We start from the raw sequence: 17,710 nt of genomic DNA, 5'->3' as shown, positions 1-17,710 counted from the left end.
CCACAGCCAGACGAGGAGAAGGAGGAGGAGATAGACTATAGTCCGCAGCCAGATGATGATGATGAGGAGGACACTGAATACAGCCAACAGCCAGATGAGGAAAAAGAGGAGGACACAGATTATAGCCAAAGACCATACACCCCCACATGGAGCCTACTGTCCACTACCAGCCACCGTACCCAACCCTCTCACCCTACCATCCCTACTCGCCCTACCACTCGCCCACCCGCTCCCACTCGCCCAGCCACTCACCCTATGACTCCTACTCACCCAACCACAACCACCCCCATAGCTGACATGGTCCGAGTCCACCTGAATAGGACTCCACCCAGGGTTCCATCGCTGAACACGCCCAGCCCTGAGGTTAGAGAGCACAGCTTCCAGTTCCTAATGAGGCTCCACATGAACCGCTTCAACCAGCGCCTCAGCATGTTGGAGAGCAACACCCTGGACATCAGGGAGGGCATCCAGGCCATGAGGGGCCAGCAGAGCAATCTCAGCACCCAGCTGGAGATGCTGCAGTCACAGTCTGCCCTGGAGAAGAAGGAGAGGGTGGGCGAACTGGAGAGTAGCTACACAGACATGGAAACTCGTCTGAAAAGACTGGAGGGTCGTCTGGAGATTGTGATAGATGGGTTTACTGCCCTGGCTCAGGAGATGAACAAGGTGAAACGCGTCAGACACAGAGCACGGTCTGCTAAGGAGGCGATGGCTCTGCCACCAGTGTCCACAGCCTTGGTGCCAAGGGTTACCACAATTCGACACTCCTTCAGGACTTCTCAATTAACAACCGTGACAACACTGAGATCCAATGTCGGGACTCAATCCACAACCACCAGGTCACAAACTAGAGCCACAGTCCCCAATAGCTTACCCACGCCCCGTCTCCCTGCTAAGAAAGCCACAATGGCCCATAAGTCCACCACCAAAACAGTCAAACAAACTACAAAACCTAAACCATTAACTAGATCCACCAAAAGAAATGTCAATTCAAAGTCCAGCCCAAGACAAAATACTACCATAAGTAAACCCAGGACTAGCTCTAGACCACGTAGTACAACAAAGCCCAGCACTAGACCACGTAGTACAACAAAGCCCAGCACTAGACCACGTAGTACAACAAAGCCTGAAACAAAGGCTACGATGGCCAAGCTTCATGTGACAGCTAATAAGCTCTCAACACAGACACGTCAATCAAAACCAAGGGAAGCTGTAGACGACCTGGCTAACACTAAATATCAGCTGGCACCACCATCCCATAAACGTAAGCCTCCAACACAGGTGTCCAAGTCACGTAATGAAGCTGCTAAAAAGGGAAAGGATGCTTCTCGTGCTAGGAGCAACGATAAAAAAGACAGTGCCTTTAGATCAGTTGCACCTCATTCAAAGGTTCAACCCAATGTTAAACTCAAAGAAACAGTTGTCAAGAAACCATCCGACTCAAACGATGGTAACTCTCGACCTAACTTGGAAACCACTGCTCCAGACTCATACCAGTTGGCCCCACCGTCCCACAAAGTTCAGGAAGTGTCAAAAGCTAAAACAAGTTACTCCGAGAAAGTTCTCACCACCACGTCGGCACCCACCAAAACGGCCTCTTCTTCAAAGCGTTCCAGGTTTACAACGAAGAGTAAAGTCAAAGCTACTAGTACCAAGAGACGCCCACAGAAGAAGAAAGCCCAGCCCCAGTCCAATGTTCTGGACCTGCTCAAACTACTTCAAAGGAATGATCAAAAATCATCCCAAAAGAACAAGAAACAGAAGCAAGATGGTTCCGATGGTTCTTTTCACATTGTTTTAGGAAGGCTGGCCATTCCAATCAAAATTATCCCTGATTATTAGGTACATTTATATATATATTTTGAACAAACTTGAACAAATTTCAACATGTATCTAAAAGAATCTGTTTGTGGTCCTGATATTTATGCTTATTTTTATTATGTATTTGTATCTATGGAATAAGTCTACTTATTTCTTTTTATAAAGGACTGCGTGAGTTGAGAGTAAGTTCTTCATGTAAAGGCAACATTGTTATTGTGTTTAAAGCTGCATCATGAAATAATATACAGTTACCATATTCAAAGTTGTGTATTTACAGGAGTTGTTTGGTGCTTTTTTCCTTTAGCCCAGTGGGCCAGACTACCTCAAGACGTACACATACAGTATTTAGAGAGTATTACATTTAAACTTGATAAATTACCCCTATTATATGGACAAATTGTACATGTAAAATTTGGTTTAGCCCAATCATGCAAGTACAGTGCATTCGGAAAGTATTCAGACCCCCTTGACTTTTTCCACATTTTGTTACGTTACAGCCTTATTCTAAAATTGATTAAATTTTTTCCCCCTCATCAATCTACACACAATACCCCATAATGACAAAGCAAAAACAGGTTTTACAAAACTGAAATATTACATTTACATAAGTATTCAGACCCTTTACTCAGTATTTTGTTGAAGCACCTTTTGCCGCAGTTACAGCCTTGAGTCTTCTTCGGTATGACCGTACAAGCTTGGCACACCTGTATTTGGGATGTTTCTCTCATTCTTCTCTGCAGATCCTCTCAAGCTCTGTCAGGTTGGATTGGGAGCGTCGCTGTACAGCTATTTTCAGGTCTCTCCAGAGATGTTGGATCGGGTTCAAGTCCGGGCTCTGGCTAGGCCACTCAAGGACATTCACAGACATGTCCCGAAGCCACTCCTGCGTTTTTTTGGCTGTGTGCTTAGGGGCGTTATCCTGTTGGAAGGTAAACCTTTGCCCCAGTCTGAGGTACTGAGCGCTCTGGAACAGGTTTTCATCAAGGATATTTCTGTAATTTGCTCCGTTCATCTTTCCCTCGATGGTGACTAGTGTCCCAGTCCCTGTTGCTGAAAAACATCCCCACAGCATGATGCTGCCACCACCATGCTTCACCATAGGGATGGTATTGGCCAGGTGATAAGCGGGGCTTGATTTCCTCCAGGCGTGACACTTGGCATTCAGGCCAAATAGTTCAATCTTGGTTTCATCAGACCAAATCACCAAATCATGTTTCTCATGGTCTGAGAGTCCTTTAGGTGCCCTTTGGCGAAATCCAAGCGGGCTGTCTTGTGCCTTTTTACTAAGGAGTGGAATCTATCTGGCCACTTTATCATAAAGGTGGAGTGCTGCAGAGATGTTTGTCCTTCTGGAAGGTTCTCCCATCTCCACAGAGGAACTCTGGAGCTCTGTCAGAGTGACCAAGGTCCTTCTCCCCCGATTGCTCAGTTTGGCCCGGGTGACCAGTGGTTCCAAACTACTTTCATTTAAGAATGATGTATGCCTCTGTGTTCTTTGGGACATTCAATGCTGCAGAAATGTTTTGGTACCCTTCCCCAGATCTGTGCCCCGACACAGTCCTGTGTCAGAGCTCTACGGACAATTCCTTTGACCTCATGGCTTGGTTTTTACTCTGACATACACTGTCAACTGTGGGGCATTATATAGACAGGTGTGTGCCTTTCCAAATCATGTCCAATCAATTGAATGTATCACAGGTTGACTCCAATCAAGTTGTAGAAACATCTCAAGGATGATCAATGGAAACAGGATGCACCTGGTCACAATTTCGAGTCTCATAGCAAAGGGTCTGAATATGCAAATAAGATGTTTCTATTTTAATTTTTTTTATACATTTGCTAAAAATGTCTAAAAACCTGTTTTCACTTCATCATTATGGGGTATTGTGTGTAGGTTGATGAGGACAAAAATCAATGTAATCTATTTTAGAATAAGGCTGTAACGTATCAGAATGTGGGAAAAGTGAAGGGGTCTGAATACTTTCCGAATGCACTGTATATGTGTACGGGTGGAGGCTGGTGGGAGCAGCTATAAGAGGATGGGCTCAGTGTAATGGCTGGAATTAATGGAACGGTATCAAACACATCACACAAACAGTAGGAAACCACATGTTTGAATCTGTTCCATGAATTCTATTCCAGCCATGACAATGAGCCCATCCTCCTATAGCTCCCCCCACCAGCATCCACTGATGTAAACTATACAGTACTGCCAGTTAAGTATTTGAAGTGAGTTTGCCCAAGCTTTCCGACGTCCCTATGTTCAGGAGTAAATCCCGTTTTAATTCCATCTGCTATTGTGATTGGATGACTATCGATATGATTGTGTATGTAAATGTGATTGTGGTGTATTCTGTATTTATAGCATTCATTCTGCCCTTGCTGCCTTGTGATTGGACTTCAAATTATTTTATTTTTTTCTTACTGTGCATAACCCAAATAGCAACATTGAAACATGTAAAATGTCAACCCATTTCTTTACCTCAATAATATCCCAGATTTGGCTTCATCATGCATTGGTCAGATAGTTTCCAAAAACCGTTTTAGCTTCTTACTGTAAAGTTAGACTGGACAGGTTTTTCCAAAGTCCCATTGAAGCTGTGCGTTTGTTGGCTGTTCAACCGTGGAGCTTCCAGTGACAAGGTAAGAACTGGAGCAGCGAGGGTAGCTCTCCCCTAGGGTGGCCTGGCCTATTGGGCTCTTTAGCTGGACAGAGCTTTGGTGGATGGACATAGTGCCTCAGCTTGCTTCTTCTTAGCTTCTCAGTGTTATATCATGATGTGATATGATGCCTCTTTCTGCACATAGACTTCAATTCTCCGGTTCATTCTCTCTGCTCTGCTGTCTTTTATCAAGGTTTGGTGACACATTATTTTAAAATAGAAAATGAACTTTAACGCAACCTTCCTCAGTTCATCTTCTAGCAACCTAATGAGAAGAGAGATGGTTTCAACATTTGACCCATGTTGAGAGTTGTAGCATTGGCTGTGCTTTGTCTATCTCCAACATCGGCAATACATACACACCTTTTAGCCTTCTTTTGCATCTGGGATACTCAAAAGTCAGTGGATTTTCAAGTGGTGTAGCAAAGCTGTATGTGTCCCCTATGTGATTGTGAGAAGTTTTAAAAAAATAAACCCCCCTCATAATTGCAGGGGACCTGGGGAATGCCTAGTGCATGGACAATGGAAATCCACAATGAATAAATTGCTGCTGTTGGCTAATAATGTGACAGCTCTGTTGTGTAGCGTGTATACATTGTGCGTAGTATTTGACTAGCAGTGTATTTTCATGTGTCTACTCTGGGCCAAGAGTGTGCTGCGAGGACAAGCCTCATCACGTATCTCTTCACACGGCTCGCTCAGTTTCCTGCCCCCATTGCTCCTTCCCTGTGTGTGTCCTCTTTGACTGGAAATGGTTGTTTTAAAGTGTAAATGTTGGCTGTTCTCCTTTTCAGATGTGCTGCTGGGTACACAGGCAACCCCCAGCTTGGACAAACGTGTATTGTTGGCAACAATGATCTGAATGGTAGGTATAGATTATTCAATTAAATATAACTCTATCCCCTCAGGGGGCGGTGTTAACCATGCTAACAGATTGCGCCTGTGTACATTATAGTATTTGGTGGAATGAAGGCACACTGAGTGCAACGCTCAGCTATGGCATGTTTACAGATAACTGCTACGACTGTGATCAGAGAGGAAGTGAAGGATGCAATGGAAATGGTGTGTGTCGCTGCAAGGTAAGCAAACCAAGGCTTCGCTATGTTTTTCATTAAAACTGCCAGCCCCATTGACATCCTCCTATATCCTTATCCACTTGTTATCTCTCTAGGTTTGTCCCATATAAATATAATCCCTTGAATGGCATTCCCATTCAAGTCTATGTTCTATGTATGTGTAGGTTCACCTCTCACACTATATCATTGTGTCTCAGATGAACGTTGAGGGCCCTGATTGCTCCAACTGTAAGCAGGGAACCTTCCACCTCAGCACAGACAACAAAGATGGCTGCCTGTCCTGCTTCTGCATGGGAGTCACTCAGCAGTGCTCCAGCTCCTCCCACGACAGAGACCAGGTACCCAGGCGACAAGAACTAGGAAACGACTTCCTGAAAATAATATATGAGTAAATATACGAAGAGAGCACTTTGAGAGTAGCCTGGCGCTGGTCTCATATTTGTTTGAGTTTGACGTGACAATGACCAATTAAGGAATATAGGCAAGTCATCACACAAACATATACTAACAGCTGAACTGAATAAATTGTTTTTCTGTCTCTCTGAGTGTGATTGGATGATCATCCCTTCATGTGTGTCCTGCAGGTATCATCCGTCTTTGCCCCAGGCAACTTCCAGGGCTTTGCTTTGGTCAACCGGCAGCGCACCAACCGCATCTCCACCGGATTCACCGTGGAGGTGTCCACTGACGGCACCCAGCTCTCCTACAGCAACTTTGACTACCTGGGCCAGGAGCCCCACTATTGGCAGCTGCCCGAGGCTTTCCAAGGGGATAAGGTGAGTCCCAGATGAGGATCTGTCCACCGTGGCCATCAGACGATACAAATGCTGTCCCGACGTCTACTCCCACTCTCTCGCTATATGGTGCGAAGTGGCTTCTTCTCATTCGGGAATCCTCTAGCATTCCTGCTCCTAACAGCGCTTAAATGCTCTCTCAATTTCTGCCTGAATGTCTGTGCTGGTCTTTGTTGTGAAAGGGTTTGCTAAATGAGTTATCGTAGAAAACACTACGTTTGAGGGCCAATCTCATAGTGGGAAATTGACGTTTGGTTGTATGCTCCATGAATTTACCATGTATTACAGGCGGTAGAACCTCATCAGAAAGCATTGGCCATAGAAGTCAGTACTGTACTGTTTGTTGATGCATCTACTTTTAGAAAGCATCACATGGATGCATTTCATTATTTGTCTTGAGAAGATGTTGGTTCTTTATGCATCATTCAAGTGTAATTGAGTTATTTTTACTCTTGGTTTGCCTGTCCACTCTATAGAAGGACGCGTTCGTTGCTCGTATGAGACGAGCGCACCAGGTAAACCAGAGCGGTGCTTGTCGTGTGGTGATGATTGTGGATTGACCCGTATCAAATCAAATTGTATTAGTCGCATGCGCCGAATACAACAGGTACAACCTTACAGTGAAAGGCTACTTACCAGCCCCTCACCAATGACAGTTTACACATAAAAATAAAAATAACACTTTTTTGTGAAGAATTGATGACTAAAATGTTTGCCTGTAATTCAAACAAAGGATTGGTGTGATTTGTCATTTGATCGTACAGATTTGATTTGATTTGTGTTGAGATAAACGCGTCATACATTACCCTTGTTTTCTTGAGTGTAGGAGGTTTTGTGTGTTTGAGATGCATGGGTTTCCTGCATTTCCAATGGTCTCAAATTGTTCCTAGTTTCAGCTCCATTGTAGCAGCAATCGACATACAGCAATGGCCCTATTTACACACATTTCTGTAATATTAGGAATATTTCAGGTTCACATGCCATCGCGGGTTACACTCTACGCGTATTGGTTACTTAGACATCACTCTGTTTAATGGACCATTCACGCGGTGGATGACTCTGATGTAGTGCACTGAGTCAGGAGGAGTTTTGCAGACGTCCGACATTGTGAACAGCAGTTAAGTTCTTCAAGTCCCCCGTTAGTTCTAAAGTCGTCCGCTGGCTCCCACGTGGGGAATTAGAAAGTGATCACGGGAGCCTTGTTTATTCACAACACTAGAGAGACTCCGCCTGGACAGAGGAGCAACGGAGGAAGGATGCGTCCGTTTGGGACATGATGAAGTCTTCGAAGGGTAATGGCACCTCCAGGTCCAAAAGAGCTAGACAGGTATTCCTACTGTAGCCTAGACACCCACTGCTATGTCCATACAACACATCTAATGACAACAGTACAACCCAGCCTCCCCCTTCCCCTGATATGGATGGCCTTTTGAGATGTCAATTGCCATGACAGCCTTGAAAGATAATCCCACCACCCGTAAGACAGTATGTGACTGGGTATTTACTGTAGCATGGTAGACATCAGCATGAAAGCAACTGCAGCACGTTGACAGTACATTTACCAGATGCATGTCGTAAAAATGCACGTGTGTGTATTACAAACTGACCTGAATGGGATTGTGAGGCGCTCTGGAATTTGAAGAGAAGAGAGCCATGTCGTGTCTAATAGCCGACGTGTTTGGATGTGTTGCGTCAAGACTTCCCTGTTTTAGGATTGTAGAAACTAGAAAGTTCAATGGCCCCAGTGAGTGAAGTTGTGTACATACCACAGGGTTGTAGACCTGGTTAAGAGCATGACACAGCATGTCCCCCTACCAACACCCCCAGACCCCAGTGCTTGGTGTGTCTCTTACCTTGCATGGCGGGCGGTCTCCTTTGGGGAAACCCTCATGAGCCCCCCCCACTCCACCCCACCACCCTCCCCATCCTCTCCCCCAGGAACAAGTGAAGAAGCTGGATGATGAGATCTGGGCAATCCTCTCCAACTTTCCAGCCGACTCTCCTCCCTTCCCTCCCTCCTCTTCCTCTGAGAGGAAGGTCCCCAGTGCCTCGTTTCGGGCCGGGTCTCGTACCCCCCTGAGGCCCCCCTCTCCCCCTTCCTCCCTCACTGGTTTCTCCTCCCTGGTACGGCCTACTAGTCCTCAGCCAGCCTCCCCAGGTCACTCTCCTCGACAGAAGGTACATCTAAAATAACCCCTATGAGAAACACTCAAGCCTTTACCTTTTAAGCTCATCCATAGTTGTTATTGTGGTCGTTACTGACTGGTTTACTCTCTTTTTGGGCCTGATCCTGTTGACAGACTCAACAGCGGGGGACCAAGAACATAGTGGGTCCTCCTAGTGCTCCCAGTGGCCCCGGGCCTGCAGGGGCCTCCAGCCAGGTAGACATGATGACAGGCTGGCTGACTGACGGACGGACGGACGGACAGACTGACTGATTGGCTAGCTGACTGATTGGCTGGCTAAATGATGAACAGACGTACAGACAGACAACCAGACTGTCTGACTGCATGTCCCTGCTCTTGACAAACACAAGCAGAGGAAACTGCCTCCCTCCATGTGATAACATACAGTGTACTGTAGCCAGGAAGGTTAATCAACAACTGATCAGGTTGATCATAAAGTCATCCATTCACGAATCATGAGAGTGAATATTTCACAGGGTTATCCTGTATAGTTTTCCTTAGTATTGTCAGTGTTCGCTGCCTGGGTCTTTTTCAAAAGAACAAGAAAGAGAAGATAGGGCTGAAAAGGGCAGTATGTGCATAAATTCCATGACTAAGCAGGGTGGCATTTTCCTCTTTAAAGCACAGTACACAATTACTGTTAAAGTCGTACTCTGTAGTTCTTCACTTAAAGAGTAGCACTGGATCTGTACTCTATAATTATACTGTACACGGGTCTAAACATGTCGCACAGTCACCTTTACAAGCTGTGATTTTCACATTATACACACTGGAAGCTGTTGTTTTAGTTGCCAGTTAACGCATGGTGTGAGTGTCACTTTGTCACCAAGTAGTAGTTAACTAGTAGGGGACCAAAATGTAAACCCTTTCTCTGCTCTCCTCTCTACTGTGCTTGCGATGCCTCTCTCTCTCTCTCTCTCTCTCTCTCTCTCTCTCTCTCTCTCTCTCTCTCTCTCTCTCTCTCTCTCTCTCTCTCTCTCTCTCTCTCTCTCTCTCTCTCTCTCCTTGCGTATCTTTTGAGCTCTGTCTCTGGCTTACTCTCTCATGCTCTCCTTCCTCTGCCCCAGTATGCTTTGTTCTACAAAGGTTTCAGCTTGCACCCGGATGACACGCTCTACTGGCAGCTCCCAGAGCAGTTCATAGGGGATAAGGTAACAGTACGAGCCAGGCCCAGCCTTCCCACACCCTGACTGGGTGTTTACCCTTCGGTTAACCGTTTGGCCACAGAGCCACCCCACCATTCCTCCACCTGAACTATCAGAGCTGTGGAAGGGAAATGAAGGACAGGGCGGCACAGCCAGACAACCCTGTGTAGTGTACAGCACTTATTAATTAATGATCCCTGTTTAACTAAGACACTTCTCCAAGTGGTGGGAGGTCAAGCATGACTCCGTTTTTATTGGAGAAGATGAACGTCTTAGAGAAATGTAATACATCATGTGTTCTATGATCGCTTCACGTTTTTGCTCTTACAGAAAGACACATTTCTAATAGAAGAGGCCTAAATGTATTTATCTCCAACCCCTACAATAGGTGATCTCGTATGGTGGGAAGCTGAAGTATACCATCTCCTATGTAGCCGGCCAGAGAGGAACAGCCATCGAAGACGCTGATGTTCAGATTATTGTAAGTAGGCACCAAAGTTAACATTGCGTTCAATCTCATGTACTGTTGTTGCATCCATTCCATAGCACACCCAGGACCCCACAAGTTATGAACGTCATTCTCTTCCATGTACTGTTGTTGCATCCATTCCATAGCACACCCAGGACCCCACAAGTTATGAACGTCATTCTCTTCCATGTACTGTTGTTGCATCCATTCCATAGCACACCCAGGACCCCACAAGTTATGAACGTCATTCTCTTCCATGTACTGTTGTTGCATCCATTCCATAGCACACCCAGGACCCCACAAGTTATGAACGTCATTCTCTTCCATGTACTGTTGTTGCATCCATTCCATAGCACACCCAGGACCCCACAAGTTATGAACGTCATTCTCTTCCATGTACTGCTGTCGCATCAATTCGTTTTACACTCACCTGCCATGGGTTGCCCTTGTCATTGTTGCCCACAGGGAAATGACATCACCCTGGTGGCTCGCCAGCTTTGGCAGAGGGGAAAGGGGACAAGAGAGTCCCGCCAGTTTGAGCTCGTCTTCAGAGAGGTCAGTGTTATACAGTAGCTGCGATCTTTATAGTCCCCAAATGGTGATTTGATTGCAACCTTTACCATCCGTTCCTCATTGACACAGGTCACACTAGCATCCTGGTGATACAATAGTAGTAACTCCCATATCCCTGCCCTGTAGGAGAACTGGCGTCGCCCAGACGGCATGCCTGCCACTAGGGAGCACCTGATGATGGTGCTGGCTGACCTGGATGACATCCTGGTGCGGGCCTCCTACTACACAGAGATGAGGTCCTCCAGCATCTCCGAGGTCAGCATGGAGGTGGCCGTGCCCAACTACAGCGGCCTGGCTCAGGCTCTGGAGGTTGAGCAGTGCCGCTGCCCGCCCGCCTACCAGGGACTCTCCTGTCAGGTAAGAGGAGCTTTCTCTCTCTCTCTCTCTCTGCCACAAGTGGCAATGTTGACTAATTAACCTCAAACGTAAATGTATGTATGTTTGAACAGTCAGCAGACTTGACATTTTTTGCCTCCTGGAGAAAGCATGCTCGAAGGAGGACCAGGCTCCGTGTCCAGGAAACCCACCCTGAGAGTGTCAAGCCCACGGTGTGATGTGTGATGACAGTTGTAACTCTCACTCTACCAGGACTGTGCCCCTGGCTACACTCGTACCGGAGGGGGCCTGTACCTGGGCCACTGTGAGCTGTGTGAGTGCAACGGGCACTCTGACTCCTGCCACCCCGAGAATGGCATCTGCACGGTATGCAGCCCAGAGAATCTCTTTTGGGCAGTTGTTTTGATGAATTTCTCATTTAGTTGATTTAACCTTCATTTTATCCAGGTTAACCTCGTTAATTTAAAACCAGGAATGCTAATGTAGGATCAGTTCAGCCTCTGAGATCACAATGAATCCTAGCTCACCACCCACATGGCCTCAGGTCCTAAATAGCAGTAGATTTGAAACAAGTACATTGAATAAGAAGCGAGTGGTTGTCGTCTTCCCGCATTTCCAGAGCTGTCTGCACAACACCCAGGGAGAGCTGTGTGAGCAGTGTGCCCCAGGTTTCTATGGGGATCCCACCGCTGGAACCCCAGAGGACTGCCAGCCCTGTGCCTGCCCTCACACCGACTCTGACAACCAGTGAGTAGTGAGCCGCTAACAGGATTAGGACACAGAACACAGTCCGGATGGGGGATAAAAAGGGGTCGTTGCTTTGCTTCTGTAACAATGATAAACAGTATCAAAATGGTCCTCCATTGGAACAAGATGTAGTTCTCAGTCATTCATATCTGTCTTTGAAACTTTGCCCTACATCCCAACTTGGAACAGATCCCACAGGGTTAGTTATTACTGGAGTATACTGTACTTGCTTATCTGTGTGTGTTTGCCAGGTTCTCCCCCACCTGTGAGAGCCTTGGTAACGGTGGTTATCAGTGTACTGCTTGCCAGCCTGGATACACTGGCCAGTACTGTGAGCGGTAAGCTGACACAACTCTCTCTTTACCTCTCTATTCCAGCCCGGTCCCAGATCTGTTTGTTCTGTCTTGTCGGTGTCCTGTGGTCATTGTCATGCCAATGGCTATACAACACAAACTAAGCTAGTACCAGGCTGCTCTATTCAGACTGGCTTTTCAGTGTCCTTTGACGTTGTGTTGACTCTATATGAATGTCTTTCTCTCTGTCCCCTACAGCTGTGCAACTGGATACGTTGGAAATCCACAAGACAGGATTAAGTGTCGTCCATTCAATAGTAAGGGAACCCAAAACGTCCAGTAGACTTGGATACATGTTGTATTGAGTGAACCAACTGAAAAGGAACTCAAAATCAATCTACTTTTTCTTCCTGCCAGACTGTAACCACCAAGAGTGTATCTGCGATTGATCCTTGTGCCCTAACCTTTGACCCTTAACCTCTGACCCAGCAGCGGCAGCCTCCCTGGTGGTGAAAGTGTACCCTGAGAGGGTTTTGGTGGCCCAGGGCAGCCCAGTGACCCTGCGGTGCCAGGTGACCGGCCCTCCACCCCACTACTATTACTGGTCCAGGGAGGATGGACGCCCCGTGACCAACAGCGCCGTCAGACAAAGACAAGGTATAGTATACTGGACAGACCAGTTCTGGGTAATAGGGAGTATGACTTGGCCTAGCATAAGAGCCATACATACATTACTGTTGTTGTATATAGCGGCACAGTATACACTCCTCACTAAAGACCAGTATTGGTGAATATAGATACAATCGTCCCTGCGCCTCTGTTAGAAGGTGTAGTAATGACCAGTAGGAGACAGATGTACAGAACACACTTTTTTTGCACACATTTAAGATGCACACACACCAATGTAGCAAGATGGGACTAGTAGAAGTGGTTGTATGGTCATAAATGCACTACACAGTAGGTAATGTCCAGAGAGGGAAGTGTCCATGGGGTGAGTGTCCCAGCGGTCAGTCTTCTGTGGGTTGCTACAGCCAGGTGGTTGGTCACCTTGCTATTCACTCCTGGAGTTGCAGAGAAAGACTGAGGTACAGATGGTAGTGGGGGTCTGTTACCCCACCAGATAAGGCCTGTGATTGACTGACCCTGTCAGGTGACTGAGTTCCCTGGCAACTTGGTAGTGGGGGGGGGGATGTCCTCTTTTGTTCTCTATTGCTCCTCAATTTTTTCTCAAGCAAGAGAGGAGGTGATGACATCACAGATTCCCAGCAGAACAACATCTTGAAGTGTTCGGTTTTGTAAAAAATATATTTTTGCTCAAAACATATTTTTGTACCCTGTAGTGTGTGTTGTTTACACTACAGTACTTTACACTAAAATATCCAAAATTGCTGGATGTGACTCATGGGAAACTGTAAGGGTTTTCTACTCTATTGAAGTACTAGTCCATTCCCCTTGGTAATTTAATCTCATTCCGTGTTCCTACCTATTCTCTCAGGAGAGGAGCTGCATATCCCCAGTGTTCAGCCCAGTGACACAGGCATGTATGTCTGTACCTGCAGAGACCAACGCAACACCAACAGGAGCCGCGCTGAGATTGTCGTCACAAGTACGCATTTCTAATTGTCTGTTAAAATAGTGTATTTGGAATACTTTTGTGATTTTTTTCCCCCCCACTGATCTTGCAGATAGTTGTTGAATAGTTAAAACTGACTTGAACAAAATATGTTCGAAGTTGAGACAGTAAAAACTTTTAAGAAATTGTAACTTGGGACATTTGAGTGTTTACAGAATGGTTTCTGTGCATGTCTTTCTCCAGCTGTCTCGTACAAACCCATTCAAGTGACCATCGAGGAGCCCAAAGCACGGAGTGTCACAGTTGGCGCAACAGTCAGCTTCATCTGCACAGCCAAGAGCCAGGTAAGACTAGTGACCGACATGGAGACATTAATACAATTAATTTGGCTTATTTTAATGTATCTTTGATGGTTGACATTGTGCTTAAATCATTTCCCACCACCTGGATTTTGTCCTATGTAGCAAAATTTGAAATTCAGTTTTTTTTTACAGTGGATAAAAGGAGAGACTCAAAGCTACAAAATTGTATATCATACACTGCAATTGAGGAACAATGGGAAAGTAATTTTGCTTTGAAAGTTGATAAACTTGTAACCCCACTTTTGAGAAAATGGCCCTTTGAATTGTTTGGTGCACATACTGGAGGACCAATGTTTTTCTACCCCCCATTTAGCATCATTCTCTTAAGCCTCAGCCCACTAATCTCTTTAAGGATAGACCCATTTCAAGACTAAAAGTGGTAAAACTTTTAGCCTATTTTTTATCTCCAGATAAAAATAGTTTGTCTGGTCCTTTGGCCTATATCCTAATCTGACTTTGGTGCAGGTCATGTTGTTCTTCACGTTACCATCTCTGGTAAACACACACTATATCAAGTGTATTTGTCACATGCACAGGATACAGAAGGTGTAAACTGTACAGTGAAATGGTTATTTGAATATCAAAAACAGAAAGTGTCCAGATAAAAATATTGAATGATTATTAGATGACGCTTACCCGACGCACTGGTCTAAATTGATGGGTTGTGTGAAAGAAATGCTATAACCACCCCCAGGAGGCAATTCTTCCAAAAAGACGTTCAATTGCCTCTCCTGTGAGGTAGTGATGTGAGAAATACCACCTAGCATCCTGAAACAGGTTATAATTGACAACACCTTTGTTTACCATATGCCTTATTATTAACCTGTTGCGACGAGCAATCCCGTATCCGGGATCCTATTTATAGCCTCAAGCTCATTACCATAACGCAACGTTAACTATTCATGAAAATCGCAAATAAAATAAAATAAATATATTAGCTCTCAAGCTTAGCCTTTTGTTAACAACACTGTCATCTCAGATTTTCAAAATATGCTTTTGAACCATAGCCAAACAAGCATTTGTGTAAGAGTATTGATAGCTAGCATAGCATTAAGCTTAGCATTCAGCATGCAACATTTTCACAAAAACAAGAAAAGCATTCAAATAAAATAATTTACCTTTGAAGAACTTCAGATGTTTTCAATGAGGAGACTCTCAGTTAGATAGCAAATGTTCAGTCTTTCCAAAAATATTATTTGTGTAGGACAAATCGCTCCGTTTTGTTCATCACGTTTGGCTACGAAAAAAAACTGAATCCAGGAGTGTAATTATCGCCGCAAGCTCATTAACATAACGCAACGTTAACTATTCATGAAAATCGCAAATGAAATGAAATAAATATATTAGCTCTCAAGCTTAGCCTTTTGTTAACAACACTGTCATCTCAGATTTTCAAAATATGCTTTTGAACCATAGCTAAACAAGCATTTGTGTAAGAGTATTGATAGCTAGCATAGTATTAAGCCTAGCATCAGCATGCAACATTTTCACAAAAGCAAGAAAAGCATTCAAATAAAATCATTTACCTTTGAAGAACTTCAGATGTTTTCAATGAGGAGACTCAGTTAGATAGCAAATGCTCAGTTTTTCTAAAAAGATTATTTGTGTAGGACAAATCGCTCCCTTTTGTTCATCACGTTGGGTAAGAAAAACCCCGAAAATTAAGTCATTACAACGCAAACTTTTTTTCTAAATTAACTCCATAATATCGACAGAAACATGGCAAACGTTGTTTAGAATCAATCCTCAAGGTGTTTTTCACATATCTATCGATGATAAATCATTCGTGGCAGTTGACTTTCTCCTCTGAAGAAAATGGAACGCGCATAGACCTGGAGATTACGCAATAATTTCGACGGAGGACACTGGGCGGACACCTGGTAAATGTAGTATCTTATGGTCAATCTTCCAATGATATGCCTACAAATACGTCACAATGCTGCAGACACCTTGGGGAAACGACAGAAAGTGCAGGCTCATTCCTGGCGCATTCACAGCCATATAAGGAGACATTGGAACACAGGGCATTCAAAATCTGGACCATTTCCTGTATGAAATTTCATCTTGGTTTCGCCTGTAGCATTAGTTCTGGGGCACTCACAGATAATATCTTTGCAGTTTTGGAAACGTCAGAGTTTTTTCTTTCCAAAGCTGTCAATTACATGCATAGTCGAGCATCTTTTCGTGACACAATATCTTGTTTAATACGGGAACGTTTTTTATCCAAAAATTAAAAGAGCCCCCCCTATCTCTAAGAAGTTAAACTATTTTTTATTTTATTTCGCCTTTATTTAACCAGGTAGGCCAGTTGAGAACAAGTTCTCATTTAAACTGCGACCTGGCCAAGATAAAGCAAAGCAGTGCGACAAAAACAAGAGAGTTACACATAAACAAACGTACAGTCAATAACACAATAGAAAAATATATGTACAGTGTGTGCAAATGTAGAAGAGTGGGGAGGTAAGGCAATAAATAGGCCATAGAGGCTAAATAATTACAATTTTGCATTAACACTGGATGTGCAGATGATGTGCAAGTAGAGATACTGGGGTGCAAAGGAGCAAGAGAAATATATCTGCTGGAGCGCGTGCTATGGGTGGGTGTTGCTATGGTGACCAGTGAGCTGAGATAAGGCAGGGCTTTACCTAGCAAAGACTTATAGATGACCTAGAGCCAGTGGGTTTGGCGACGAATATGTAGTGAGGGCCAGCCAACGAGAGCATACAGGTCGCAGTGGTGGGTAGTATATGGGCCTTTGGTGACAAAACGGATGGCATTGGGATAGACTGCATCTAGTTTGCTGAGTAGAGTGTTGGAGGCTATTTTGTAAATGGCATCGCCGAAGTCAAGGATCATTAGGATAGTCAGTTTTACAAGGGTATGTTTGGCAGCGTGTCTGAAGGAGGCTTTGCTGTGAAATAGGATGCCGATTCTAGATTTAATTTTGGATTGAAGATTCTTAATGTGAGTCTGGAAGGAGAGTTTACAGTCTAACCAGACACCTAGGTATTTGTAGTTGTCCACATATTCTAAGTCAGAACCGTCCAAAGTGGTGATGCTAGTCGGGCGGGCGGAAACATGACCGAATACAAACAGTGTAGCTATGCCCTCCGCAAGGCAATCAAACAATCTAAGTGTCAGTATAGAGACAAAGTGGAGTGGCAGGGTCTACAGTCAATCACGGACTACAAAAGAAAAACCAGGATGTCTTGCTCCCAGACAGACTAAACTACTTTTTTGCTCGCTTCGAGGACAATACAGTGCCACTGACACGGCCCGCTACCAAAACCTGCAGGCTCTCCTTCACTGTAGCCAACGTGAGTAAAACATTTAAACGTTTTAACCCTCGCAATCAATCCTTATCCAGTCTGCTGTTCCCACACGCTTTAAGAGTGCCACCATTGTTCCTGTTCCCAAGAAAGCTAAGGTAACTGAGCTAAATGACTACCGCCCTGTAGCACTCACTTCCATCATCATGAAGTGCTTTGAGAGACTAATCAAGGACACCCTAGACCCACTCCAATTTGCTTACCACCCCAATAGGTCCACAGACGACGCAATTGCCATCACACTGCACACTGCACACTGCCCTATCCCATCTGGATAAGAGGAATACCTATGTAAGAATGCTGTTCATCGATTACAGCTCAGCATTTAACACCATAGTACCCT

At 44.9% G+C, this 17,710-nt stretch overlaps 1 protein-coding gene across 12 annotated transcripts in view; it reads left to right on the top strand.

Moving 5' to 3' along the window:
- LOC118359984 (basement membrane-specific heparan sulfate proteoglycan core protein-like) overlaps window positions 1-17,710 on the top strand; it is a 154,600-nt gene that overhangs the window by 88,876 nt on the left and 48,014 nt on the right. For 10 of the 12 annotated variants that reach the window (XM_035738960.2, XM_035738955.2, XM_035738962.2 and 7 more), the window contains exons 30-47: window positions 5,279-5,349; window positions 5,496-5,563; window positions 5,758-5,898; window positions 6,145-6,336; window positions 6,831-6,869; window positions 8,293-8,532; window positions 8,655-8,735; window positions 9,608-9,691; window positions 10,074-10,166; window positions 10,620-10,709; window positions 10,854-11,084; window positions 11,316-11,429; window positions 11,683-11,810; window positions 12,062-12,148; window positions 12,362-12,420; window positions 12,593-12,760; window positions 13,599-13,709; window positions 13,920-14,020. In XM_035738960.2, the coding sequence (XP_035594853.1) occupies window positions 5,279-5,349; window positions 5,496-5,563; window positions 5,758-5,898; window positions 6,145-6,336; window positions 6,831-6,869; window positions 8,293-8,532; window positions 8,655-8,735; window positions 9,608-9,691; window positions 10,074-10,166; window positions 10,620-10,709; window positions 10,854-11,084; window positions 11,316-11,429; window positions 11,683-11,810; window positions 12,062-12,148; window positions 12,362-12,420; window positions 12,593-12,760; window positions 13,599-13,709; window positions 13,920-14,020 (2,098 nt within the window). The remainder of the gene's footprint in view (window positions 1-5,278; window positions 5,350-5,495; window positions 5,564-5,757; window positions 5,899-6,144; window positions 6,337-6,830; window positions 6,870-8,292; window positions 8,533-8,654; window positions 8,736-9,607; window positions 9,692-10,073; window positions 10,167-10,619; window positions 10,710-10,853; window positions 11,085-11,315; window positions 11,430-11,682; window positions 11,811-12,061; window positions 12,149-12,361; window positions 12,421-12,592; window positions 12,761-13,598; window positions 13,710-13,919; window positions 14,021-17,710) is intronic. The other 2 variants (XM_035738954.2, XM_035738966.2) reach the window with 2 other exon arrangements.

Source organism: Oncorhynchus keta, chromosome 27 (genome assembly GCF_023373465.1).
Source record: "Oncorhynchus keta strain PuntledgeMale-10-30-2019 chromosome 27, Oket_V2, whole genome shotgun sequence".
In the NCBI taxonomy this organism is placed as follows: domain Eukaryota; kingdom Metazoa; phylum Chordata; class Actinopteri; order Salmoniformes; family Salmonidae; genus Oncorhynchus; species Oncorhynchus keta.
This window is presented reverse-complemented; position numbering and strand designations above follow the sequence as displayed.